The sequence below is a fragment of the Homalodisca vitripennis genome, unplaced genomic scaffold, assembly GCF_021130785.1.
Source record: "Homalodisca vitripennis isolate AUS2020 unplaced genomic scaffold, UT_GWSS_2.1 ScUCBcl_5770;HRSCAF=12660, whole genome shotgun sequence".
In the NCBI taxonomy this organism is placed as follows: Eukaryota; Metazoa; Arthropoda; class Insecta; order Hemiptera; family Cicadellidae; genus Homalodisca; species Homalodisca vitripennis.
In genome coordinates, this window is record NW_025781933.1 from 72510 (window position 1) to 100332 (window position 27823).

Below are 27823 nucleotides of genomic sequence, written 5' to 3' on the forward strand. Positions count from 1 at the left end.
TTATAAACAGAAACAAAGTTTAACGGAAACAAAAGTTTTTTTGATAAGAGGTTTTGAGCAAAAGATTCACATTTCAGCAAGACAACATTGTATGCGGCACTTCTTTGTTGGATAGTGTTATCTTCGTCTAAGAACTCCAAGGGTCATAGATAGTGCACTTGCTTGTACATTATATACCATTTTAACTTTATTCTTCAGTATACCACGATGCCTGATGACAGCAGCAGGAAAAAGACTGAATATTATCAGTTTCCTACTAAAACAGAACCTCAAGGAAACTTAGAAATATGTTTAGATATCATTTTTAATTTGTTTTTGTGTATTTTTGTAATATGTATGTTAATTGGTGGTGCACGCCTTATAGTAGAGCGTTACAACTCAGTAAGTTTTTCTACCTACAATATTTATCTAGTTTTAGATACACTACAAAATTCATTGTTACATGAAAATAATGGTGCTACCCAAAAAACCTATTTCAACACTAGAATTTTTTTAGAAACAGTCAAATCTCTTCGGTGGGTTTGACAGTTTTATAGCAGTTTAGACAACTGTCATGTTATGAGAATAGTAGTGAAACTTGATATTGTGTGTAAAGAGATAAATGCTTGTATAAATTATTTTATCAACAGCTATTTTGATGTACTGCATGATTTATTTTGAGCACTATAGTAATGTTACTGGTACAGTAATTAATGACAGTCAAATATTTTTAACAAATATGTTAAATAAAAATCATGTGTATGCTATGAACTGTACATAACAAGTTTAGCCTTGAAGTCATTTTTTATTTTTTGTCAAAATCTCTTCCTATTAAATAACTTGCAATTTAAATGAAATAAATTGTTTTGATAATTGGTTTTAAGCAAATATACATATTGACATTTTAACAAGACAACATTGCATGCAACACGTCTCTATTGGATTGTGTATTATCTTTGTCTAACAATTCCAAGGGTCGTAGATAGTGCAGTTACTTGTACACTATATACCATTTTAACTTTACTCTTCAGTAAACCACCATGTCTGATTACAGAAGCATAAAACAGACTAAATATTATAAGTTTCCTCATAAATCTAAACCCCAAGGAAACTTGGAAATATGTTTAGAATTCTTTTGCAATTGTGTTATGATTATTTTGTTTTTATGTATTTTAATTAGTAGTGTACGCATTATAGTAAATCATTGCCATACAGTAAGTTTTTCTATTTACAATATTTATCTAGCTTTAAGATACACTAAACATTCTTTGTTACTTGTGCTGCTTAAGTAGTTTGGTCTATTTCGACACTAGTTTTCTTATTTGTAGAAACACTCGAAATTGTAAACGATACAATGCAGTAAGTTTTTCTACCTGCAATATTTACCTACTTTTACATATTATACATAGAAGTACATTTTTACATGAAAATAATTATTCTAACTAAGTAGTTTTATCTATTTTAACCTTAGCTTACTTTTATTAGAAACACTTAAAACTGTGGTTTTTTCAGTTTTGTAGCAGTGTATACACTCTCATGTTATTATAGCAGTTTTAAAGCTTGTTATATTGTGTAAAGTTATGAATGCCTGTGTAAATTATTTAATATAAAACTATAATAAGGCAGGACATTCAAAATTTAATTTCTGTAAAAACATTAAATATTTTCGTATTTTGAGAAGTGTAATATTTAATATGTAATATTTTCACCCTCCTTAATTTATAATATCTTTACACAGTATAGTGTAATGCACAAAATAAAATATTGTTTTTATGCATATTTAAACTTTAAAGTATTATATGTTACAAAAATATTTCCTTTATTTATGGCACAAAAAATGAGATATAGGAGAGAAATGAATGTATTTTTATTTTTGCATCAATGTAAGTACAAGCCTGAACACAACATTAATGGAAAATTTAATCCTTATGTTGCCAACATCTGGTTTCATGCCAAGTACAGTAACTCATACTGATTGCTAGTGTAAGGGTTATGAAAGTTACTGTTCGGTTACATATGTTGTTCACACCAAAATATTCCTGAAGCTGTTACATTGATAAACACCACAGTGGTGTTTATCACATTTTCAATTGTACATTATCGTATAATAGGCTAGCTCAATTTTTAATGCAGACATTACTAAATATTTAGAAAATGGTTAAACATATATGATTAAATTTTACAGTAGTATCTTTGTTTTACATTAGAAGCACATGGAAATGTTTGGAAATTTTCAACTAGCATTTAGAACAAATACCTCTCCATTAAAATAATATGGAGCAAAAGTGTTTACAAATCAAATTGTTTTCCACAATAGTAATAATTTTGAGCAAGTTTAACTTCTTCACTGTAACTCTAGTCATTTACTGACTAGAATAACTGGTATAATAGCAAGTTGCATCCACCAAAGTCAATGTGTGAAGAACGAAGTTGTATTTAAACCCGCATTTTAAGACTGACAAAATGCACATGAGAAAACTTATTATACAAACTTTGGAAGTAAGACTTGGAACAGGAGCTAAGAAAATCCAGCAAAGTTGAAAATAAATTTTTATAACTAAAACAATAGTTTAGAAAAGGTTAAAATTTAATTGATTGGTTTTTAATTGGTGACACATCACATTACGATACTCCCAGTTTATTCAGTTAATGATTTTAAAAATATCATTCATTAATGTTTTTTATTTATGTGAAATTACATATGACAGTTATTATTTATTATCCCATAAGTTTAGCAATATAATTATTTATAACTGATACTAAAAATTTTCTGTTTTATAGAATTTGAGAGAGTATGAGTACAGACATCAAAAAGCATCTGTTGAAACGTCTTTTGGATATTTTCCTCCAGAATTTTCTATCGGATGTTCCTCCTCAGCCTACCAGATTGAAGGAGCTTGGAACATTGATGGTATAGTATTAACTATCATTGTTAGATGAATAGTGAAAAACTATCCTTGTTTTACATAATTTGAGTTATACCTTTGTTACTGAACACTTAAAGAAAATGTGAATGTGACCAAATTTGAAGATGAAGGTTCTATGCTTTTGTACTTTAAGACCCAACTGTACTGGTGGCCATCCTGATTTTAGTTCCATAATAAATGTTACACTTCAAGTATTTTCACAACCTTATTCTTAAGTGTTGAGTTGTGGTAAATGTCTCGTTTTAAAGATACAATTATTATCCATCCAAAACCTATCCAAACCAAGCTTTTTGGTTGTTTAAATGTTTAAAAAGACAAGAGCCTCAAACCTTTCCATACTAACTATTTAGAACTTTTTCTCTATCATGTCTATGTAATTTTGAGGCAAAATGTATATCACAGTTGTTTATACATTTTTATTCATACATTACGTACACATTGAATTCTTTCATTTCTGTAATGCTTATAATAATTTGTTGTTTCTAAACTAAATAATTCATAACAAACAAGATGCACTTTGCAAAATAGTATAAAAATGTTTTGCTTCCATTGTTTATGTTTGTATACACTAAGTAAAGTGATTTACAAAACTCTTATAAAAAAATAACAAAAAAAGTTCTAAATTATGTTTTTGATGAGCTTTGTTACTAACAATTAACTGTTCAACCTAGTTTGCTTGGTTAATTAATAACATTATTTGGCTGAAAACAGGAAGAAAATGTTATTTTCAAATTATACGTTCACAAACAAACTTTCAATGGCAGTTTTTTTATTAATTTTTAATGACAAATTGTTTATATTTTCATCAATTTTATTAATTAAAAATCATTCTCTATTATGAATGAGATAAATAGGATCTTAACTTAGAATTGACAACATCAACAATAATAGTAAGAGAGATAAAACAATTCAAGTTTACATCCAATTGGGTAAATATAATGCTTACCAAGCATCTAAACATTTAAAATTTTTGCTTTTAAAATTTATTTGGCAATAAAACTATGTTCAAACAAATTATGTAAGAGATTAAACTTTTAATAGCACATGGCAAAGAATAACATTCGTGGCATCTGCCTAAATGCATTCACAATACGTTTACATAGCAAGCAAGTATGGTAGCTTAATGAAACAAGAGGTTGTGTGTTTTCATTGCTCAACATCTGGCTTTGCAAAGGCCTATCAGAAAGAATTAACTTTATTCCCATTCTACCTTAAAATACTACTTTATATTTTTCCAGGACTTTCTGACGTCCAAACATAAACGTGCATGGGCGTGTACGTTTGCGCGCACGCGCACATGCGCGCACACACACACACACACACACACACACACACACACACACACACACAAAGGACAGTGTTGTCAGGATAATGTCAATACAGATGGATCTAAGACTGGGTGTATTTTTGGACTTTGGTATGGTGTATTATTTTTTACAAGATTTTCTCTCCTAGTGACTCATTCATCTATTTGGCTGAACTAACAATAGAAAAGACCATATTGTGTGGTGCAAGACTCAAAAGTTAGTGATGTATATCTGTTCCTCCAGCAGCTGGTTATCAGTGACTTATTTGAAAGATGTCTGACTTTGCACTATATGGAACTCCCTAATTCCCTTTAAATCTTAAGGTATTACTGTCTGAGTACTTGATCACGTACTTGTTTATATTAAAGGATATGAATTGCAGAAAATGAGCAAAGAGAGTTGGGGATGCTTATTACCACTAATTATAAGTTAAATAAAGATAAATAAATGCTTGGATGCTTGGACAGTAAGTTAAAACTAATACTTTAAAAGAAATAATAGTGTACATTGACGAATTTGATGAATTGAAAGATCAAGTTAGTTATAGTTTGTTATCACCCCATGTAGAAGTGTTCTAAATTTATATAGTCTAAGATCAAACATAATCAATTTTATTAATCATATTACCGACTTTGATACACGTTTATTAAAACATAGAATTCTAATCTAGTCAAGTTTATTATTTTTGATCCATCTTAAACAACTTCATGAAACTCAAGAAAGCCACTTGAGTAATTGATCGTCTGACAACAGGTTTGATCAGATTTGATTAGGTCTTGATGTTCATTCTTTTTAATCTATAAACAATTATAATTGTAAGATGATCAAAATCTGGTGTGAATGATTTAAGCTGTGTAAAAATATTGTATTATTGACAAAACAATTAAATTTTTGAAAGATTTTTTAACATGAAAATGATACTTTTTAGTGTAACAAATTTCTTTCATTTTTGGTACTATGCGGAAGTGCCTTTTGTACAATTAATTGAAATTTTGTTTTAGGCAAGGGTGAGAACATCTGGGACAAGTTGGTTCACCAAAAGCCAAGTGTGATAAAAAACAATGACACTGCCGATGTGGCGTGTGATTCCTACCACAAGTACAAGGAAGATGTGAAGCTTATCAAGTATATTGGCGTGGGTATAAATGTGTAATGTTTAAAACATTAACTGAGTCGTACATAAAGTTGTGCAAATTAGGGTATCAACAACAATTAGAAAACATATTTGTTTTTTTTATGTGACCAGTAAGAATTTAGAAAATATTGGGTATATATTTTTGATGTAAGCCAAATTTGATGAGATGTCAATTTTGATGAGGACCCCTCGTTGCTGCGCCTATTGATGTAGGTCAAATTTGATGCGAGTGTAAATTTGATGAGAGTCCCAGGTTATAACACCAATTTGCTATGTGTCACTCCCACGTTGGTTACGATAATTTGCTGAAAGTCAGTTCTTTAGAATTATTCACTCATCATGTAGTTGTACGCGCCTTGTCACCAGTGGCACATTGTTATACCATGTTGTTCATCATAGTATCGGTCGCCATCTTGCCAAATGCTAGCTGTATTTCCTCGTATTACTAAAAAATTATTAGATTTGAATGTCTCTGGTGTTATCACCAGAGACAAGTCTGTGTGTATGTCAGGGTTCCAAAATATATTAAGTAATAATTACAAAATTTAACATCACTCCACAATTTTTGTAAAAGGGATATTTAAAGAAAGTCAAAGCAAGTAACCACGAGATTAGTTTATTAAATGTCACACTCTCAACAATATTATAAACTCACTCACCTTGCAGTGCTTTGATAATTTTAAAAGTCTAAACAATATCCCATCCTTGATTAAATTTCAATATACTATACAACAGATCATTACTTTCCCAGGAGAACTAACACAACCTCCTTGCTTCGAGTCTGATGGTAGAAGAACGAATCTCCGTATAATACGACGGATACTGATTCAAAACAACACTCATCACTTCTCTCGTTCAAATCAGCGTCTTCACGAATAAATTTAATTTAATTCTTTCTTATAATTGTCGAAATTTATCACGTTTACTATAATTAATCAATTTAAGTATTTCTATTTTCTTTTTATTAATTTTTCAAAGCTTTTTATTTAAATTTTTAGCAACATGTGCTTTATGACGTCATAAATTTACAAGTCATTCATACCACAATTGGCTCTTCTGCGTAATTCTATTTAATGTTTTTGTAAAACACGAATTTTGGTTATGTTTACTTCATTTTAATTAATCAAATCTTTTCCCGAATAAAGTTCAATAAATTTCTTCGTTATTAAATAAATCTCAATTCCGACAACATGTGATTCACTGATGTTACAGTCTGCCGATTCATTGACGTCACAGTCTGCCAATTCCCCGCGAATATTCAAATGTCGTAATTTGACCTGTTACATTGTAACTTTGTTCGAAATATAAATATGGGTTAAAACATCAATTTTGGTATATTTCCCGACTAGTAAAACACAAAAGTTTAAATTTAAGACTTTGGTGTAAGAGGGGGTTTATTTGCTCATAACTCCCAACTAAGGTCTTGTTTCGGGTCATCAAACTATTGGATGAAATTGTGATTTACAAATTAATTTCAATCAAATTTTAAAAAAGTGGGATGATAAGAATTTATTATGCCTAAACAATTACTATCATGAATATGGTAGTAACATATTATGTTACTATCATTTAACTATTAATATTTACTTAACCATCTTGTATTTTCATCACATACACTATGTATGAATCTGCAATGTAACTATAAATCTATGCATCATGGAATAAAACGTATATCATAATGGTTATGTACAAGATATGGGAGTTAAAATTTTAGGTTTAATTCCACATAATATCAAAAGTGAAAAAAAACCCCAGTTAAGTACAAAAAAGTTAAAAATAATCTTCATAACCGGCAAGACTATTTGTGCTTTGGAGAGTTTTTTATTTTGTTAGTAATTATTAAAAAACTGACACTATTTAAAACTGTATCATTGTATGAATAAACATTTTTTTATTTTGATTTTGAATAATCTAGAGACGTTACTACTCAACATTCTCATCAATTTTTTCAGTAGGCAAATATTACATTTGTGTGTAACCAAGTGAAGTAAAATATTAGAGCATTTCATAAAACAATATTTTGCAAAAATTCAACAAAATTTAGGTCTGAACAAGAGTTCCTAATTGTTCAATTATTAAATAGAATAAAACAGTATTAAAGTATAAAATATGTAAAACTTTGGAGTCTGTTTCAAGATCTTGCATATTTTGTATTGCAGCATATTGTGTATTTAAGTTAGCTAACTAAACTCTACTGTTTCAGTTTGATCATTATCGCTTCTCTATCTCTTGGAGTCGTGTACTGCCCACTGGACATGACAACGTTGTCAATCAAGCTGGAATAGACTATTACAATAACTTGATCGATGAACTGTTGGCAAATGGGATTCAACCAATGGTATATTAAAAATATATTCAATATCTGTAGAATAAGTAGATTATTAAGTTCCTCCTTTTTTCTTGAAAATGACAAATCGGATATGGTATGTACAATTTACATGTTTTGTTTAAATTGGAAAAGGTAGAAGGTGAAGGTGTGTTTGATCAATACAGAAATAATACAAATGCTATTGTTGGGTCAACAAACTTACCTGTAAAGATACTTTCAGAAAGAGGGATATTCTATGGTAAAGTAACTAATAGTTTGCATTCTCTATTGTTACAGTAGTCAAATACAGTATAACACATTAGAGACATCGGTTAAAGTGAATAAAACTTTCTCTACTTGCAAGCATCTAGTGCAGTGTTCTAGCATTCGCTCACAATCATGTTAAACTAATAAATCTAGGTAGAAACATGTAGAGAAGCCACAGAAGTATCCGGGAAAAATGAAACAACTTAGTACTAGGCCCAGTGACTAGGTATCTTGCGACTTGTTTCCCTCAACTATCACTCCACTGCTCAGTTCCAGTCCATGTCAGTCATCACTTCTGTGTGTTTATTTTGTTTGGCATATACATGAAATGACTATGTCATTTGGTTTGATTTAAAACTATTGATATAATTAATACGAGTATGTGTACTGTGGAACATGTGTACTTTTTACTATGGATACATTGGAATGTTTTGATTTATTTTTAGCTCCCAAAAGTAACACATTGGAATTTTATATCTTTTTTGAAATTCAAATTCTTTATTGTCAAAATTTATAAAATATACGTTCTTTTAAACCAGCACAGCTGGAAGAACAAGTGACATTGTCAAGATATAAAATAGAACTTAATGTTACCATGAAACATTATCAGTCAAATGTATGAATTAAGTATGTCTAATGTTATTAAGTTACAAAAAAAGTCATAAAAATAAAATATATAAATGTATGTATTTAAAGTCATAATGTTATAAAATGATTTGTATTACATAGATATTTTTCAATAGAGTTTGTACATATACATTGCACACATATGTACAACATAAATAGTTGTGCATTCTAGATAAGTTGGATAAAGATTCAAATAAAATAGTTTATACTGTTTCTCAAATATAGCTTTCTGCTTTTTAAACTTTTATGTGTACTATGTGTAGTAATATTTTAATATTACATGTTGAAGAAGATTCAACTAGAACAAAATTTAAATACAATCAGCAATACTTAACTAAAGGCTCAAATCTATTAATTTGGTGCTGTATTATAGTCAAACATTCAAGATTGATATTTTAAAGAGTTAAAATAAATCCTGTCAGTTTTAAAGCTAGACACTAAAAACCTTTGTTCTAAAATAAACACACTCAAATTTATAATATTGTCAGTATTTATCCTAGTTATGCACAAAATTAATTTATAGTGGAATTTTGTTTCCATTTTCATTATCAAAATGATGTATGAAAAAATTAACTATTAATGGATAAAATGAATAAGGCTTAACCTAAATATTTCAATAATATCCATACATTTCATGTATGTAGTATGAATATTACTTTAGACATGTGATATTTTAAAGCACAGTATTAATATATTTCGTTATCTGAGTCATGATATTAACATTATATTATACACATTTCATGTAATCTACACATTTTACAGTGAAGTTTCTAAAAATTTGCTTATCTGTCTAATTGTGTGATTTTAAGAAAAATATTTCGGGAATCATGTGACTCCCTGAATAAAAAAAAATCATCTCTTAGTCAAAAGCTATAGTGTATATCACTCCATATAAACATTATAACACCTAACAAAATTGAGCAATTTGGATTAAACTTTTGGATTGATTTGTATAAAGGATATCATGAATATGTTTGTAAGACAAAAACATGCCTTAAAAACTTGAAGAATGGTGACAGGAAGTTCACACAAGCCATGTGTCTGGTACAAATTTAGATAGAAACGAATTCACATGTTGCGGAAACATATAATTAGAGAATTAAATATATTTTCTCTTACCTATATGTTTTACATATCTTATGACTTTATTGTTTTCAATCAATCTAACTGTATAGAAATACGACGTTTTCCAATATATAATTTCCAATATGATACTGGCTAACCATACATCCAAATTGTTTACCATATGTTATTATAAAATTATTATTACAAAAATGTAAAACATTTGATAATTTGTGAAGTGCCTGATGATGGAATCTTTGATTCAGAAAGGCCTTGCACGAAATAAAAAATTATATATTGGAAAACGTCGTATTTCTTTATCTAGTGATACTACAATAAATATTTTCTCTTACCTATATGTTTTACATATCTTATGACTTTATTGTTTTCAATCAATCTAACTGTATAGAAAGTATAATTACATTTCATATATAATGTGTAGTATACTACATAAAGACTGACAGTTTAAGTTTTTTAGAATTTTTTAGTAATTTAACATGGTTTCTGATGTTTTGTAATGTTCCAATATAGTGTGTATTCTCGTGAGAATTAAAAGTGAATAAGACACAGAATTCTTTAATGACATATTTATCCTTTTGCCTCAATCTTGAATATTTAGTGAAAGATCTCATGAGAGATGCATCGTATGGTTCAATTTTATAGATTATTTCAAATTTTATTCCCTTAAGATTTGTGTAATCTCTAAATTATGATTTGCTTTGTAGTGAATTTTATATAGAGTTTGTATATACTTACAGTACTATATCTGATATTTTCCCCCAGATAACCCTCTACCACTTCGATCTTCCTCAACCTTTACAAGAGCTTGGAGGTTGGACCAATCCAGTGATGGCAACATACTTTGAAAATTATGCTAGAGTTCTATTTAAAGCATTTGCATCCAAGGTAAATATTGTAAATAATCCCATTATTGTAAGTATTTTTGAAAGTATTCTTGCTTACTCCTTTTAGCTGTAATGGTTGTCATTCTGTTCTTGACAGATCCAAGCCATCAGTTTTTAATTGTTACAGTTGACAATTTCTGTTCTTTGTAAGTTTATAGTATGTACTTTCATTTCAGAACTAAAGGTCCCACTTTAATTATGTTACAGCCACTTTTCATTTTCCTAAGCCTCCAGTTTGGATGACGGATGATGTGACTTTATATGAAATTCCATAATGATTTTTGCTTTGTACCGATTATATATATATCTTATCTGTATATTTGTACATATAAATTGCTGTGTATATGATAAATTGAATGGGCTGTAAACATAAAATATAGTTACTGAATGAATTAAAACTTAGTACAATAAGGTGGGAATAATAAACATATAATGTTACAGCATAGACTGTTAATGGTTCCAAAAATATGTAATATGTATTTGTATCATCAGGTGGAAAAACCAATATATGAAATGAAAAAAATTGAATGTATAAACAAGTTTTACTAAATTCTGGCACTTTGTTAAATATCAATCTTACAAGCTTGCTTTGTTTTTTTAACCTCACGTGTAAGGTTTAATTATGTCCAGGTTTTGTTATTAAGCATGTAACTGAATCATCAATCAACATGATAGTTTATCATGTCACAGTCAGGAAATAGTATTACTAGATAATATTTTTTGTAGATTTATTGGTAGTAAACTACACACCAATTTGTTGGTATACAATCACCATATGCTGGCTCAGATTTGTCTTAATATACTTTACTTTCCTTCAGTTATTGATTAGAGATAGAATTGAAGAAATATTAAATGAAGATTGAATAGTATTTATGTATGCTTTGCAAACATCAAAGTAGACTTTGACTCATTGGCTAGACATCATCTGTCTAAATGTGTACCATACACTACAGTAGTTGTATTGATTGAACATTAAGAATTAATTCCAATGGCATAATGAAATTAAATATTGCTAAGTACAGTGGAAAAGTGTTATATATTGTAGGAATAATTTTTATTGTACAAGTAATAAATAAAACCTCACAATTTTGTGTAACTCGTTCACTTAAATAAATTAAACAATCTGAACAAATTATTTATTTTGGTATGTGAAAATTATTATCCAACACTGATACCATTAATACTGGCTGAATTATATACAATTCTCTATTAAATAAAAAAATAGTAAGCAAAGAAAACATTAAAATCATTTCTATTTTATTATTAATTTTTACAACCATTTTACTTACTCATAATAACACTTAAACTAATGTATAAGTTACAATAAGTTGAAATAATTATACAAAATAATACGTCTGTACTTATTTTAATTTTTGTGAGTTTATTTTTAATTTCGATCTCAATGTTTATATAGAAGGAACAGGGAAGACACGACTTTCTATGTGCATTCATTCTGTGGATCTATTTTCTGACTGGAATAATGGGCAAACACATTGCATATATATTATAAATTAGTTATATTTTACTTCCACTTCAAGCACACAGTATAATATAAACAAATATTGTAATAGTTAAAAAATAAGAATTTAGTTTTTCAGTGGAAATATCAGTTTTTTAATCATTAAAAGAAAAAGTGGATTTTGTGCAAATGTCTATATATTTGTCTGCTTTATTTATTTTAAAAACTTTACTTACTTAATTTATATATATATATATATATATATATATAAAAGATATTATTGAATATTTAGGAATAAAATTTAATTTATAAATCGGTTTTAGACTTCAAAATTTTTAATTTATCAGTCAAAGTTAAAAAATACTAATTTCTAGAAATTCTTGTGGCGGGAATGATTAATTTATAATATTTTAAATAATATAACATTCTAATCTAAGCATATCCACACTAACACGTGTTTTGTACTAAAGGTGAAATGGTGGATAACAATAAACGAGCCCAAGAATGTGATGCTTGGATATGGACAGACCAAATCTACTCCTGTTCTGGCTCCTCATATCTTCCAGTCTGGGGTGGCCGACTACCTAGCAGCTCACACACTCATCAGAGCACATGCTAAGGCTTACCGTCTCTATCAGAGAGAGTTTAAGCCCAAATACAATGGTTTGTAAGGGTTGATCATTGGATAAATTTCTTATTTTGTATGTAACCACCATAACCACTAAAAAACATATGGAAATGATGGATTGAGTATTCTGGTCCATGTTTTGACAATGTTTTAATTATTGGTTCTGTGCATTATTCCTTTATTATAAGTAGTAAGTAGCTACATAAAGATACTTTTGATCTGATTTCACCCATTACATGCAATAATACAATAGCTAGCAAATGATTTGCACAGATATAAATAAGTATACTGTAGATGTTGCCAAAATGTGCATGACTTATGCACCATGCAACATCAAAATTGGCGAACTTGTAAACTAAGTATTGTGTTTCAACAGAACAGCTATTTCTGATGTTAAATATAATAATTAGTATCTGCTCAGTGCATACGTTGGGTACGAGTTTTATATAAATGTTTTATTCATAATTGCGATTACAAAACTCAACTCTCTGTATGTTTTTTTGCCAATGGTATTTATTTAGACAACACATGAATACTATATTGGATAATAGTACTATCCAATTAATTGTTGTTTACACTTACAACTATAGTACAAGAGATAAATCAAATATAAACAATCATTTAAAACAATTTTGATTTAATTACTGTGTACACTTATTATTGATTTAACAATTTTCTTCTGTACCGCACTTATGATGAAATATCTTCCACGGTAAACCAGAAATCATGTTCAGTAAGCTCTTGACCGGCATGAATATTGTCATCTATAAGGCAAAGCCAATCTTGAAGACTAACCAAAATGGTTCTCCCACTCCTCATAAACCAAACATCCAAACAACATTATCTAGGCAGGATGTGCATTTTTAGAAGAATAGCTAAACTACTGTTTATATTTGATTTATCTAGATATTTAAATAAGTGGTATAAAATATAACTACTGCTACTCAGTTTTAAACTTTGAAATTTCTAGATTATGCATTGTGCATGTGCTGGGCAATAAAACAAATGAAGGGGTAGAGGGAAAAAGGGGCCAAGTCACTACTTTTCACAATTGTATTTTTTTTGTGGATTGTGGTAGCCATGGGCTGAGTACTTCACATTTAATATAAAGTTTTGTGAGAAAAACGGGTCTAGTCACTAATAAATAATAGATCGAAAATACAGCCCTAGCGGGAAGAAGGGGTCAAGTGTCGAGCGGTCCTGGGGAAGAAGGAGTCAAGTCAGTGACTAAACGCACGCTTACTTCCATACAACACGAAGTAAAAAACTCGTTTGTAAGGCTACAGAGTCTTCTTAAAATGCAATATAATTATTACTTAACATTATTTAACATTCGTACATTTATTTTACTGATTTCAATAATTATTGTTTACTGGTGTTTTGTATAACCACAGTAGCTGTTATGACAATGCTGTAGGCCTACGTTTGACATGAGTGTCAGTGTTTTGTTTGTTTGGTAGAGAGGTTTAGTTAAGGCTATACGTGTTTAACTGTTTTAAAGTGTAAATTGAGTTAGTGTTGCCTTATAATATTATTACTGTACTTCTAATTAAAAATGAATGACTGTGATACAGAAGAAAGAGACAGTGGTGGAGTTTTTTGTTCAAAGTTTGTCGAAAAAAAGAAAAGGATTCGGAAAAGAATGCGAGATGTAGCTAAGAAAATCAGGGTACAGAGTCACGAACAAGGATCCGATTGCAAATGCAAGAAAAAATGCTTTGATAAAATACCTTTCGAGGTGAGAGATAGTATAATCAACAGATTTAACTTGTTAGAAAACAAAAATGAGCAGAATTCTTACTTATGTGGCCTGATAATCTATCTTACCAGTCCAAAAGCGTAGGCCTAGGGTAGGTATTGAAAACGGCCAAGTTAAAAGATGTGTCATGTAAATATAAAGTTATAGGTGTATTGGAAGGAGGAGTGTCTACCGAATTTTATGTTTGCAGAAAAAGCTTTTTTCTGCAATTCATGGGGTTTCAAAGAAAAAAGTTGAGTACTTGATTAACTCATTAAAAAAAATGAGTGGCATGTCTCCTAAAGACCAGCGAGGCAAACACTTGAACAGAAACCATAAGCTAATCTGAAGAAAAAATTCGGCTCATAAAAGAACATATAGAATCATTTAATGGCCGTGGAGCTCATTATTGTATTAAGGACTCTAAAAAAAAAATATTTGCCAGAAGACCTCAATATATCAAAAATTTTCAAGCTTTTTAAAGTGGCTAACCCAAAATGTTGGGCTTTCTATTGACTCATACAGAAAGATTTTCAATACATGTTACAATATTTCCTTCGGCTATCCTAGAGCAGACACCTGCAGTTTCTGTGATCAAATGTATGTTAAAAAACAATCGTTGGAAAATCACTTAAAAAATTCTGCGTCTGAAGATGAAAAGAAAGAAGTTGAAATCAAAATAAGGGCAGCAGATACTGAGTTAAAACTGCACAAGTTGAAAGCGGAAAAGTTTTATGACTTAAAGCGTAAAGCAAGACTAGCTGCCAAAAAGACCGATTCTTTTGAAGCAATATGTATAGATTTTGGGAAAAATTTATGTGTACCCAATGTGACAACCAATGATGTCTACTACAAAAGACAGTTATCAGTGTTCTGTTTTAACGTGCACACTTTAAGTAACAGTAAAAGTGTGTTTTACCTATACCTTGAATCAGAGGGTTAAAAAAAGGGCAGTGATGATGTTACCCAGATGTTATTCCACTTTTTAAATACTCACTTACCACAAAGTGTTGAAAACCTGCACATCTTCGCCGACTCGTGCGGGAGGACAAAATAAAAATACAACAGTATTTCGTTTTCTTCATTACATGGTGCATGTGCAAAAGAGGTTTAAGTCAGTACAGGTAACTTTCCCCATCAGGGGACACTCGTATATGGAAAATGATAAAAACATGGCTCTAATAAAGCCAAATTTTAGAGCTGAACTGCCTTATGAGTGGGCCCCGCACATACGAGATTGCAGACAAAGACCATCTCCATTCATCGTTGAAGAAATAGATCACAGATTTTGGCGGAAGTGGAGTGCACATCTTAACCTGACCTATGCAAAGAAGCTTACCATCAAAATAAGAACCATTGAGAGAAATTAAATTTACACAAACAACAGAAAGGCTTATGTACTACAGAAATACTTTTTGTGGAGCTTGGGAAAAAACTGTCATTACTTTACTAGAGAGAAGAAGATTTACAGTCGAACCTAATTCTCTCCCTGATTCATCTTTATGAAGGTAAGCTTCTCGATTTTAACATTATTGGTGGAGGAACTAAAATTTTTAATATTATTTTAGTAAAACGCTGTAATAAAGGAAATACTTTTAGTCTCTCTAAAAATAAGTTTAGGGCTTATTATATTAATTTCAAAGTTCTGAACTAATCTTTTTAAACAATTGATACAGCTGCAATTACTTTTCTTTTTTTCTTTTAGAACCACTGCCTGTATCAAAACGAAAAATATAAGGATCTAGGAGGAACTGGTAAAAATACTGCTCCAACATTGCTGCTGAAAGATTTTTCTGTAACCTTAAGCACAGTGATGATCTCAAAACAAAGAAGAAGTAAATTCAACCATTGGAAAAGAATCTTTCGAAATGTACCATTAATACTCCATTCTACTGTGAAGAATAATTATTGTAATTAGATGTTATAACATTCATATTCAAATATTAACTTAAACAAAAATTGTGCTTTTAATATTGTCTTTTTCCAAACTCACCATAGAAAACTATGCCTAAGTGTCATGTAAAAAGACCCCTTTTTCCCTCTTTTTTTTGGTAGTAACTAAAGAAAATGTTTTTTTTAACTTGGGAAAGAGAGGGGGGAAATGGGTTTTTTAATATATTTTGGTTTATAATTAACTAATGCATATTTATAATTACTGTAACAATTAAAAAAAAAATGTAATATTGTGGTGTATAAGAAATTAACCATAAAAGTGCTCTCCTGAAAAAGTTTCTGAATACTGACTTGGCCCCTTTTTTCCCTCTACCCCTTCAAATGTTAACGCCTTTAACATTATTTCAGACTTTCTCTTTATCTTGAGTATCTCTTGACAGGGCAATGGCTATTAAGATCTAGATTTGTTAGAAATATTAACTAAAGGCTCAAATGCTTTTACCCCTAAAAATACTACTTCCCTCACCAAACACGACAATTTTCATATTGATTTTAGTCAGAATATCATCTGGTTATCCTATAACATTTTAAGTAAATAAATATCTTTACAGGAAGTGTATTTATCTCCTTGGATGCAAGATTCTTCTACCCATTGTCCACCTCATTGGAAGACAAACAGGCAACATCGAGGATGGCTCAGTTTGAGGTAAACATGAGTATAGTAGTTTATTATAGTACATCAAGGTCTTGTTATGTAAGAAAGAAACCATTTACAGCTTTTACATAGGTTGGATATAACTTCTTCAACTAGAACAAGATATTCTATTACAACAATACTGTAAGACAATCTACAGCTTTTGAACTAGATTTATTGCAATTAAAACAGAAAATTCCTCATTACAGTAATGTACGATACATCCAATTCAGGGCTGTTGTAATTTGTAATGATGGTACATCTATAAATGAAACGAGACAATCCAGTACAACAGTACTTTAGGACAGAAACAATATACAACTTTTGTACTTGTATTGCAACTGAAAAAGACAATCTCTTACTACAGTACTGTGTTATATATATCCAATAATCCACACTTGTTGTACTTATTGTTATTTTTTAAACTTGGTAAACAAGACATTCCACTTCAACAGTACTGTAAGACAGTACTAATTTTTGTTAGCTGATGTTCTCTCTGTACGTGGAAAAAGAAAATCCAGTTAAATAATATTGTAAAGCAGATTCTTGTAACTTATATGTACAAGTGTGGCATCTTGTCACATATTTACTACGTGTAGGAGCTATTTACATGATACTAGATCATTTTATTTATAAAATAACAAATATTTAACAAACAAAAATAATAACAAACTTGGTAAACAAGACATTCCACTTCAACAGTACTGTAAGACAGTACTAATTTTTGTTAGCTGATGTTCTCTCTGTACGTGGAAAAAGAAAATCCAGTTAAATAATATTGTAAAGCAGATTCTTGTAACTTATATGTACAAGTGTGGCATCTTGTCAGATATTTACTACGTGTAGGAGCTATTTACATGATACTAGATCATTTTATTTATAAAATAACAAATATTTAACAAACAAAAATAATAACAAACTTGGTAAACAAGACATTCCACTTCAACAGCTACTGTAAGACAGTACTAATTTTTGTTAGCTGATGTTCTCTCTGTACGTGGAAAAAGAAAATCCAGTTAAATAATATTGTAAAGCAGATTCTTGTAACTTATATGTACAAGTGTGGCATCTTGTCACATATTTACTACGTGTAGGAGCTATTTACATGATACTAGATCATTTTATTTATAAAATAACAAATATTTCCGCAAGTATCTGAGACGCAGATGGGAATAGATTCTTACCACAGTCTTTTAATTAAGTAGTACTTCACTGAATAAAAACCTTTGAAATTAATTGTTTTAGAAAGAAGGGTGAAGCCTAGGCTCACACTTAATGCAAAATAATTTAATTGCAATATGTATTTGATACAATATTTTAAATTTAATGACAATTGGCTCAGTGGTTAGCTTGTTAGGCTTAGTGTTCATTTGTTTGGCAACTGCGTTAAGGGCTGAATTAAAAATAATCCCATTTTTATTAAGCATTTGAAATTGAGCAGGTAGCAATATGATTATTGTGTAGTTGTTTGACTATCATTGGGAAGTCTATTCTTTATAAGTAAGTTGTAATTTTTTTAAATGCAGAAATTCGTTATCAACTGTGTACTGTTTGTGGTGGGTTCATTAGAATCAATACTGCTGGTACAATGTTTTTGTATTTCCAGAGTGGATAACCATGATGTCCATGATCTAAAACAGTTGTCAGCTAATATGACATTTTCGATGGTATTGTTGAATAGTTTATCGAGAAGATTCGAGAAAGCCATTGCAGTTACAAGAAATTTCCTACACATATTATGAACAATTTTGTTTGAGGGTCAAAGCTTAGTTTTTGTAAAAAATAAAAAAGATGAAGCTAAATTTATATGCTTAAAACATTTAGAGTCTTATTGAATATCAAGGAGGCTATAGAGAATCACAAATTTATTTAATTAATACAAAATACTCTAGGATTTTCATTAACTGGATTTAAATGTATCTGTTCTTTAAGCTTGGACTATTTGCACATCCAATTTTTTCCAAAGAAGGTGACTATCCAAGAATCGTCAGGGAACGTATAGACTTTCTCAGCAAAAAGGAAGGGAGGAATAGTTCACGTCTACCTAGGTTTACTAAGGAAGAAATTAAGGAAATCAGAGGTATTTTAGAAATAAATGTTGAAATTATGCTATAGTACTTTATGTGTAATGTCCTTATATCTTCTGATGAAAAAAGTAGGTCTTCTATTAATCCAGGTGAATATATTAAAAATCATCTTAGTTACCAATCTTGAACTATGATAATACATAATCATAAACTCATAAAATCTAAAGGTATCACTTATAGCATGACAGGAGTATGTGTGTTGCTTATCTTCAAAGCTAAATGTTAATCTTTTTTAACTACAAAAAATCATCAAATGTAAATTATGCTAACAATTGCAAATTTTAACAAAGTACAGAAATATTCATTTTATAAATTTAGATTATTTTCTACATTTTAAATAAAAATAACTAAGTAATGGAAAATAAATTAATTTAAAGACCATATTATATGTGTGATACAGCTGAAATTTTTCTAAAGAAGGTGGAATGTAAAAGAATAATACACATAAAGGAATGAAAACATTAATTTCCTTACAAATAGCATTCTTCTCATCTCTCCCGTTATTCAAAATAATTTTTATAATAAATAATTTAAAATAAAAATATATCAGTATAGAGTAACTTCTAATCCAATACACATATCTACCATAGTTATGTCAAGGAACCTCTGACATTTTACAAAATGGATTTAACACTAACCTGTAACAATTTCAGCGTATTATATGTTGTTTCATATAAGTTTTCTTGATATATGTTTACCAGTCTACATATATATATATATATATATATATATATATATATATATATATATATATATATATATATATATATAAATCACTTTAGGATAAATTAAAAATAACTCAAATCTGGGTGTGATTGAAGAAGTGCATCACATAATTAACATGGTGAAAACGTAACAGATCCTGTCCCCTGCACTTGTAAGAAACTACTTGGGCGTGTCCGCATTTCCTATTTTCTAATACTATAGTTGATCTGTCTCGGGTCTATAAAAAGCCTTGGTTGATAAAAAAAAACATAGTCATACATTATCACTTTGTGATGGTTATGCCTCATAAAGGTCTAGAGAACCTTGGAGCCATGGCTGGTCATCACCCCATTGTTCATCAATGTATTGTAACATGTGTGGAAACAGTTAAAATTTAAGTTTTTGGTTAATGTTATGCTCATGACATTAGCACTGAATGATTGTTCTTTAATGAAAACAGAGCCTAATTTACCCTCTCTCTAACATCCTTAATGTAGTGATGCCACCTACAGTACAATTGCAGTCAATTTGGAGTGTATTGCAGTATCTGAAATACGTACATTGGAACCAAAGTGAGTGTGTTAAACAGTTTTGATATAATAACAGATTTATGTTTTTCTGTCTTCATTAATAAACGGATAATGCAAAGAAATATAATGTAAGTTATATTTACAAATCTGAAATTTTAGGAAGTTCTGACATCTTTGGACTCAACCACTACACGTCTGTTGTGGTATCTCATTCGGATGAATATGATGAGACTCAGCCTGCTTTTGTGAGAGATGCTGGAGTTACATTGAGTAATGATCCCTCATGGGCTTCTGGAAACACTTCTATGTTCAAGGTATATATTGTTACCTGTGTTTATCATAATCTAACGAATACCTACATGAATCTTATTAAATGTTGACATCACAAAAGGGACAAATATTTACAAATATCACACAGTCTGTAAAGTGATTTTGCCACAATTTTGACCAATATCACTCCTTTGCAGTTACACTACTGTATTCTTTCGCATACTTGATACAGATATTTTGATTTTTAGTATATAATATATGTGATTCTTAGGTAATGGAGGTTTCCGAACTTTATAACTTAGAAGTGGAAGGAAGATACACTTTCTATGCTAAATTTAAAAGTGTATAAATATTTCACTATACCTACTACCTAATTCTAATTCTATGAATGACTCCTTAAACAAAATCTTTTTACTCAAAATATTCGAACTAAGTTCCAAATTAACTGACTTCTTATTGTTAGTGTTATCTGTTTTTTTTTTTTAATAATTGCTACTTATAGTATAAGAGGAAACAATTATTAGGATTATAATCAGCTCGATCTGAGGTGGAAAACACCAGAATTGTGTTTTGATACCCTTTATCTGAAAATATGAACACTTTTGGTATGAGCATGAAACTTTCTCCTGCCCGTAAATATATAAAAATACACTGTTTAGAGACCTCATATTTTCAAAATTTTTAAAAGAAGGGCCTGACCCCTTCCTTTCTTCTAGTAAGTATTCCAAACACTCCATGTGTGTTCTGCAATCTACAGTTCTAGAAATTGAGCACTGGTTATATTTTTTTTAATACTTCAAGGTATCTCACTTTAAAAAGAAAATCAGGAGTTAGACTCTTTCAAAATCTTCTAATGTTAATTAAGCATCCGGCAATCAATCAATGAATCAATCAATCGGAATACTTTATTCGTATACATCAAGTACAGAATAGGTGTCAGGAGTAGGAATAACAAAATTGAAGTTACAAGTAACCTCAATTTTGTTTTACAGTGTTATATTAATGCAATACAGTTTTGAGTGTGGTGGTGGTCAACGGTGGTGCAGGGACGGGTTGTCACTGGAACATGGCTGAAGATCTCCAATTGATGAATTCTTCAACTGAGTAGAATGGTCTCTCTGCAAGCCAAGCCGATAGACACTGTCTTGTACTGCTTACATTGGGACCTTTAATTGTCTCTGGTAGTAGGTTCAGAAACTTCACTCCCATGTAGGAAGGCTTTTCTTCAAAGAGTGAAAGATGGTGTACCGGTAGGGTGAAATTCATAGCTTGTCGAGTGTTTCGGTTGTGCCTTTCTATGCCTCATTCAAGTTGCAGTCCGCAGGCGTAGGTTGTTACAGCTAGGATGTACATGCTAGCCACTGTTAAGATTTTCAGTTCACGGAATTTTCAATCATTTAGACCAACTACAGTATATGGCTGAAATTGGTGCTTTTATTCTTTTGATATTGTTGGCTGATGGTGTTATAAGTATTATTTACTTGTCTGACAGTTGGTTTTAATTCTGTATTGGTAAAAGAATAAAATGATCTGAGAAAAAATGAGTAATATTTTTAACCTTTTTACAGCCTTCTATTTTGACACCCAACAAAACTGGGGTGCTGACAATTAATAATTTCTTATACAGTATAATTATATGAATCAAATTGCTCCCTTCCTCTACACTACTAACCACTGTAAGAGTGAGATGCTTTGCCAGTTGTTAATGCATATTATAACCTATGTTTCCAATCTTAAACTAAATTAATATTAATAATTAATAAACTAAATTTTTGTAGGTGGTGCCAGAGGGTATGAGAGGTATACTCGATCACATCAGAATCATGTACAACAACCCACCAGTGTTCATCACTGAGAACGGGATCAGCTCCAACAGTGGATTAAAAGATGATGACAGGATCAAGTACTATAGTGTGAGTTTTTGGTTGATAAACATAATTTTCGTATCTCTGACTTAATTGAAAACATTTTGATTCTATCAATCATGCCTACAAATTTGTTTCTTGTTAATCAAACTTATGTCTGCTTTTCATATTTTTGTTGTGAATATCTTGAGTAAAATAATGTAACAGCACTGTGCAATTATCTGCAAATTTGTTTACTGCAATACATATTACTGCAACTTGTTCAAGCCCCAGTCAACTGAAATAAGTTTACTGTGTTTTATAACTGAAGGGTTTACACCCTAATGACTCACATTATAAATTACAATTGTCTTGATGAAATGTGCATTTTATTTATATCTACAACTGAAAAATATGAAAACACTAAGACAACACTATCAGTAGGCTTTACATATGTTATCCAGGACATATACATGGTAATAAATATGATATAATGAGAAGGATTATGAAGGATCAGAAATAATGCATTGTAACCTAATGATTAGAAGCAGAATGGGATGTCAGGGCAGTGGCTTGAAAGTAAATTGTTCATATTTTTCTTTTATCAGTTCAGTTTGGGACCTTCTTCACCACCAAATTCACTATTATTTTACCATTGTCACGTTCCTCTAATTATAAATGAATTTGTATGCCCAAACTGCCAAAGAGCTTTTACTTGAGATTAGCATGAATTCATTGACAACATTCACATCCAAGTAAAGTAAATGAGGAGTTTTGCTTACACCCCAGAAAGTTTAAAGTATGTGTAGATTCTCAAAAAGTTAGGTTTTATAAGAAGGAGAAATATTTTTAATTATGTTTCTTAAATTATTCTTAAATGTGCTCTTGATGTGTCAAAAATTATCCATTATATTGCTCTTTACAGAGCATTTCTTGAGAAAACACCCTACGACAACAATAAGAGAGGTTCATCTACAGCAATAGTCATCCTCCACAGTAAAATAAACCTATTGATCAACCCTTTTACCAATATCTCAACATTTACAGTTAGTGATGTGTTGATCCTGGACATCCTTAGGTTTCCTCAGATATAAGATTCCCTGCGGTTTTTGCTTTACCAGTGTTGGTTCAACTGGAAGGTATACGTGTACACCAGTTAGAGGCAACCGCACCTGGGGTAACATCACCTTAATAGAATACTATACACAAGAAACCTCGCTCTAAAATTGGTTACCTGTTCTTGTTGTTCGTTGTGCAAGACAGCAATAGATAGTAGTGGTCTCTGGTTGGCACACAGGTGTCTTGTTTCAGGTAGATTATGATTTATTGAATAATGAATTGCTAACAAGAGACATGGAAGATTGTATTAGGTATTGTAAAGGTCACACCCTTTCTCTATCTTAATGTTTGGACATTTGAGAATTTTACATTTTCTTAATAGGAAGGAATTTGCTTAGTTTGAGTATGAAAATAATAATACCTATGAACGATTCTGATAGATGTCCTCCTCAAAAAATGTTGATCAAATCTATAGAGTAAAACCAAATTGAAGTTCTTGATGAGAACAAAACCAATGATACCAAGAAAACAAATTTAATCATAATGCATATTGTTTGTACAAAAGTAAAATTATACCTTCAGTTGGATGCTTTTTTGACATAGGCAACCTAGAGACTCTAATTTTCACCATTGTCCTTATTTCATTAAAACGGTTAAAATAAGGTGTTACAAAATGGAGTTTTAGGTATGATGGTGGGGATTATTTGAAATTTCAAAACATTTTGTTTTATTATTATGATGCAAGTTTGTACATTCAAGATGGACTTTTTATATAATATCACTCAGTTTTATGCAGCAAATTGTTTGTATGAAACACAATCAAATGCTTTTGATAGATCAAGGAAGGCACCGGCTGGCTTTGATTCTCAATGGTTTCTCCAATTATATAAAAAAATGATTAATTAAAGAAATTTGTAGTTGAAATATCTTGTTTGATAATAATTTGTTACAGGAAAAAGATTATGTTTACCAGAAGTTTGGAGTGTTGATTTTGTAAGTTTTTGATAAACATGACTGGAAATCTGGAAAATTGTGAAATATAGCAATAATTAATCAAGGAGTAAGGGTAATGTAACCTCGTAGAAAATTGAAATTCTCAACAATTTTAGAAAAAAGTGAAAACTTCATCATTGATAGAAAAGTATATTTTTATCAGAAGGCTAAGATTATGTTGATAGCATCTTATTATTAGCCATGTGGGAGTGTATTTTTGTTGTTGGTTTATTTTGAATACAATTTTTGAATTACTTGGTCAACGACAGGAGGTGACACCTTGAAGCCAATTGGTATGTGACTGTCCCACATTGAGATATGACAAACACAACAAAAATCCACCATATCTTGGCCACTGAGAAGTCATACACTGGTATAAGGTTTCTAATGAGCTCATTCTGAATTATCAGCTTGACATTGTTAGACGATACTGAACCTGATGTATTTTTGATTATTTTGTGGAAGGTTTTATTGTTCTTTTTGGAATTTTTAATTAAGTTTGCAATGTCACATGCATTGATTGCTGAAATTACTTATCTACAAATAAGATGAAATATGTCTGTTGATCTCCTGTATCAGCGACATCTCCTTTTTAAGGCTTCTTCTGCATCGTTATCAGACTGCTGTTTTGATCTCAATTACAAGTGCCATTGTTAGAGATATTTGTCACTATGTTGTACTTGTACTTGAGATGGGCATCAATAATAGAAATTACTGACCATGAAGATCAAACAATCATTGAATCTCTGAATCTGTCAGATTGAGGATATCAATATTAAAGTGTGCTACACGACATAGTCCTGCCTTTTGTGAAATAATGCAATTAATATTGCCTCAAACCATTGTCAAGGATAAGGTCATAGTGGAAGGGCAGGAAGAATAGCGTACCTTGAAATTTTAAATTGAGTTAGTGGAATATGCCTTTCCAAGCATAGTCAAAGCTTATCACATAAATAAAACATTTTGCAAGTTTCGAAACAAAGTGAACACAATTTGTTTTTAAAATTGTTGGGTTACTACAGTAATGACTCAGATCTGGTATAATAGTAAGACAAATTCTATTAAAAATATTTCTTCAATGTTTTAAAAATATATTGCATAGTCTTTTTGTTACAGGATTATCTTTTCAATTTGTTACTTGCTTATCGTGGCAATAGCAAGTGCAATGTTGTTGGATATACTGCTTGGAGTCTTTTAGATAATTTTGAATGGAGCAGAGGATACACGTAAGTTTTTTCCTGAGGTTTTTAAGTTTTTAAGAAAATTATCCTGTGTATAGTACAACATCTAAAACAGTTTTAGTAATATTATACTCTGAAGTTGTTGTATATTCAGTGCACTAGAATGTTACAGTTTGTGACCAAACATGATTTGTTATTTACCTTCAAAGATAATGTGTTCCAAATGAATTTACAGTGCTGTAGTTTATCAAAAATAAAATATTCTGTGTGAATTGCAAAATGCAAACCTAATATTCATAATGAAGAATAATGACCAAATTGAAAACTTTCAATGAACATTAAGTAGAGTGAGATCTCAACAGCACCAATCTCAAGGAGAGAAATTCAACTAATTGATAATATGTAGTTTGAGTTGTATTTACCAAATTTCTCTCAATAATTACTACAATAGGAAAATACATCCATTCAAAACTTGATGTTTTACAGCAAGAAAACTTTATTCAGTTAACAACCCATCAAAATAAGATGATACCTAGTTATTTATTAGAGCCGTCATTGAAATATAATTAATCCTAAAAGATGATGATGAGGGTTCAACAGTCAAAAACTAATAGAGTGATACAATAGAATAATACAGAATACTACTCTTTACTATTCTGTAATACAAAACATCAGACATTATGAAGAAAAGTTCAAAACCCCTTGTGGATAAAATAATTTCTAGATATTTATCTGGTATTACAGTGTATTATTTTCAGTATTTTTACTGTTGAAATGTTTCTTATTTTGATAAAATACTTTTGCACTTTTTCAGAGAGCGATTTGGCTTATACTGGGTTGATTTTAATGATCCAGCTAGACCAAGGAGAAAGAAAAAATCTGCAGAATATTTCAAAGATCTGCTAACAACTCGTTTAATACCTATTGTGCCATTTGTTGTTAAAAAAGATTATCATCTCAAAAACAAGACAGATCACAAAAACTTGGTAGCTGCCAACAAAGTAATGAGTGAAAAAGAGAAAAAATTATTAGAAGATTACAGAAAATACATATATGGGGATGATTAAAATCAGAATTGAATTTTTATCCCGTCAACTAATTTTAAAAATTGAATAAAATAAAAGATAGTTGTAAAAAGTCTAAACTTTTGATATCTTATTTCTTATGAATAACAGAAAATATTGTCGGTGATAACAAAATAAACATGTGTGTTTTACTTTTGCATGATCTGTATATATAATATATTTATTGACTGAAGTAGATTGTATAATACTAATACATACATACATTCATTAAACTATTTTGCATCCATTTATAATAAATAAGGTATCAAAATTTTTGTCTTTTTACAAGATTTTATTCATGTGTCTGAACAGTGTTTTGTCTTCTTATCAGTGTTCATGAAATTTTACTGTAAAATGTGTATAGAACCACCATTGCAATTATTAATAATAGATATTTAATTAATTGATGAGTGAACGAGTCTAACCAGTAGCAGTAAAACATTGTGTGTGTGTGTGTGTGTTTGTGGACACTCAAACAGGAATAAACTTATAACATTCTAATAATATGCTCAAATTCTTAAAGAGACCATCTTCTCATCATGCAAAAAGCCTTTTTGTATTGAATGAGTGTTCACCCTACAAAGTATTTATGCATTGAGTTAATATGTAAGAAAAACATTTAACAGTTTTAATGTGTAAATAAAACATTTCATTATTATTACAAACTATATATAGCAAAATGTACTATAAGAAGAAAACATATTTTTGTTTATAAAGTAAACCAAAATACAACAGCTTTTTGAATGTAATAAACTGTACAATATTTTATTCAATTATTTACATTAATGTTCTTATTAACGTTTTCTCTGTTACATTTTCTTAAGACCCTTGATTAGAGGTTAAGTACATTACATCTTGAAAACCATCCAAATAATAAAGAGTGCAGAGATGGTGGTTTCTACCATAGTTCATTACTTATCAAAGGGTTCCAAGGATAATTTTTAATTTTCTACCACATAACCTCGCGTTTGAAGGTCAGATATATTTCATCCTGAAGCGGTCACTTAACATTAGAGTGCACAGATATTGCTTCTTTTAACATTTGTTAACTACTTCAATAATTGTAAGGATGGTTTAAGATGTTATTATTATTATTAGAAAAATGTTCAGTATTTTATGCTTTATTTCACTTTATATTAAAGCTACAACAATCCATTTTTA

The 27823-nt window shown here is 30.0% G+C and overlaps 1 protein-coding gene across 2 annotated transcripts; it reads left to right on the plus strand.

Moving 5' to 3' along the window:
• Positions 1-27823, plus strand: LOC124373519 (myrosinase 1-like). Of its 2 annotated transcripts, none has more exons than XM_046831879.1 (12): positions 1-381; positions 2761-2890; positions 5215-5348; positions 7552-7686; positions 10396-10518; positions 12447-12639; positions 16847-16941; positions 18862-19009; positions 20411-20565; positions 22300-22434; positions 25534-25643; positions 26413-27823. In XM_046831879.1, exons 1-12 carry the CDS (start codon positions 208-210, stop codon positions 26663-26665), a joined length of 1785 nt encoding a protein of 594 aa, XP_046687835.1. In that variant the 5' UTR covers positions 1-207; the 3' UTR covers positions 26666-27823. The 2 variants fall into 2 exon arrangements, with proteins under 2 accessions (XP_046687835.1, XP_046687836.1); XM_046831880.1 differs by lacking the exon at positions 1-381 and adding an exon at positions 922-1193.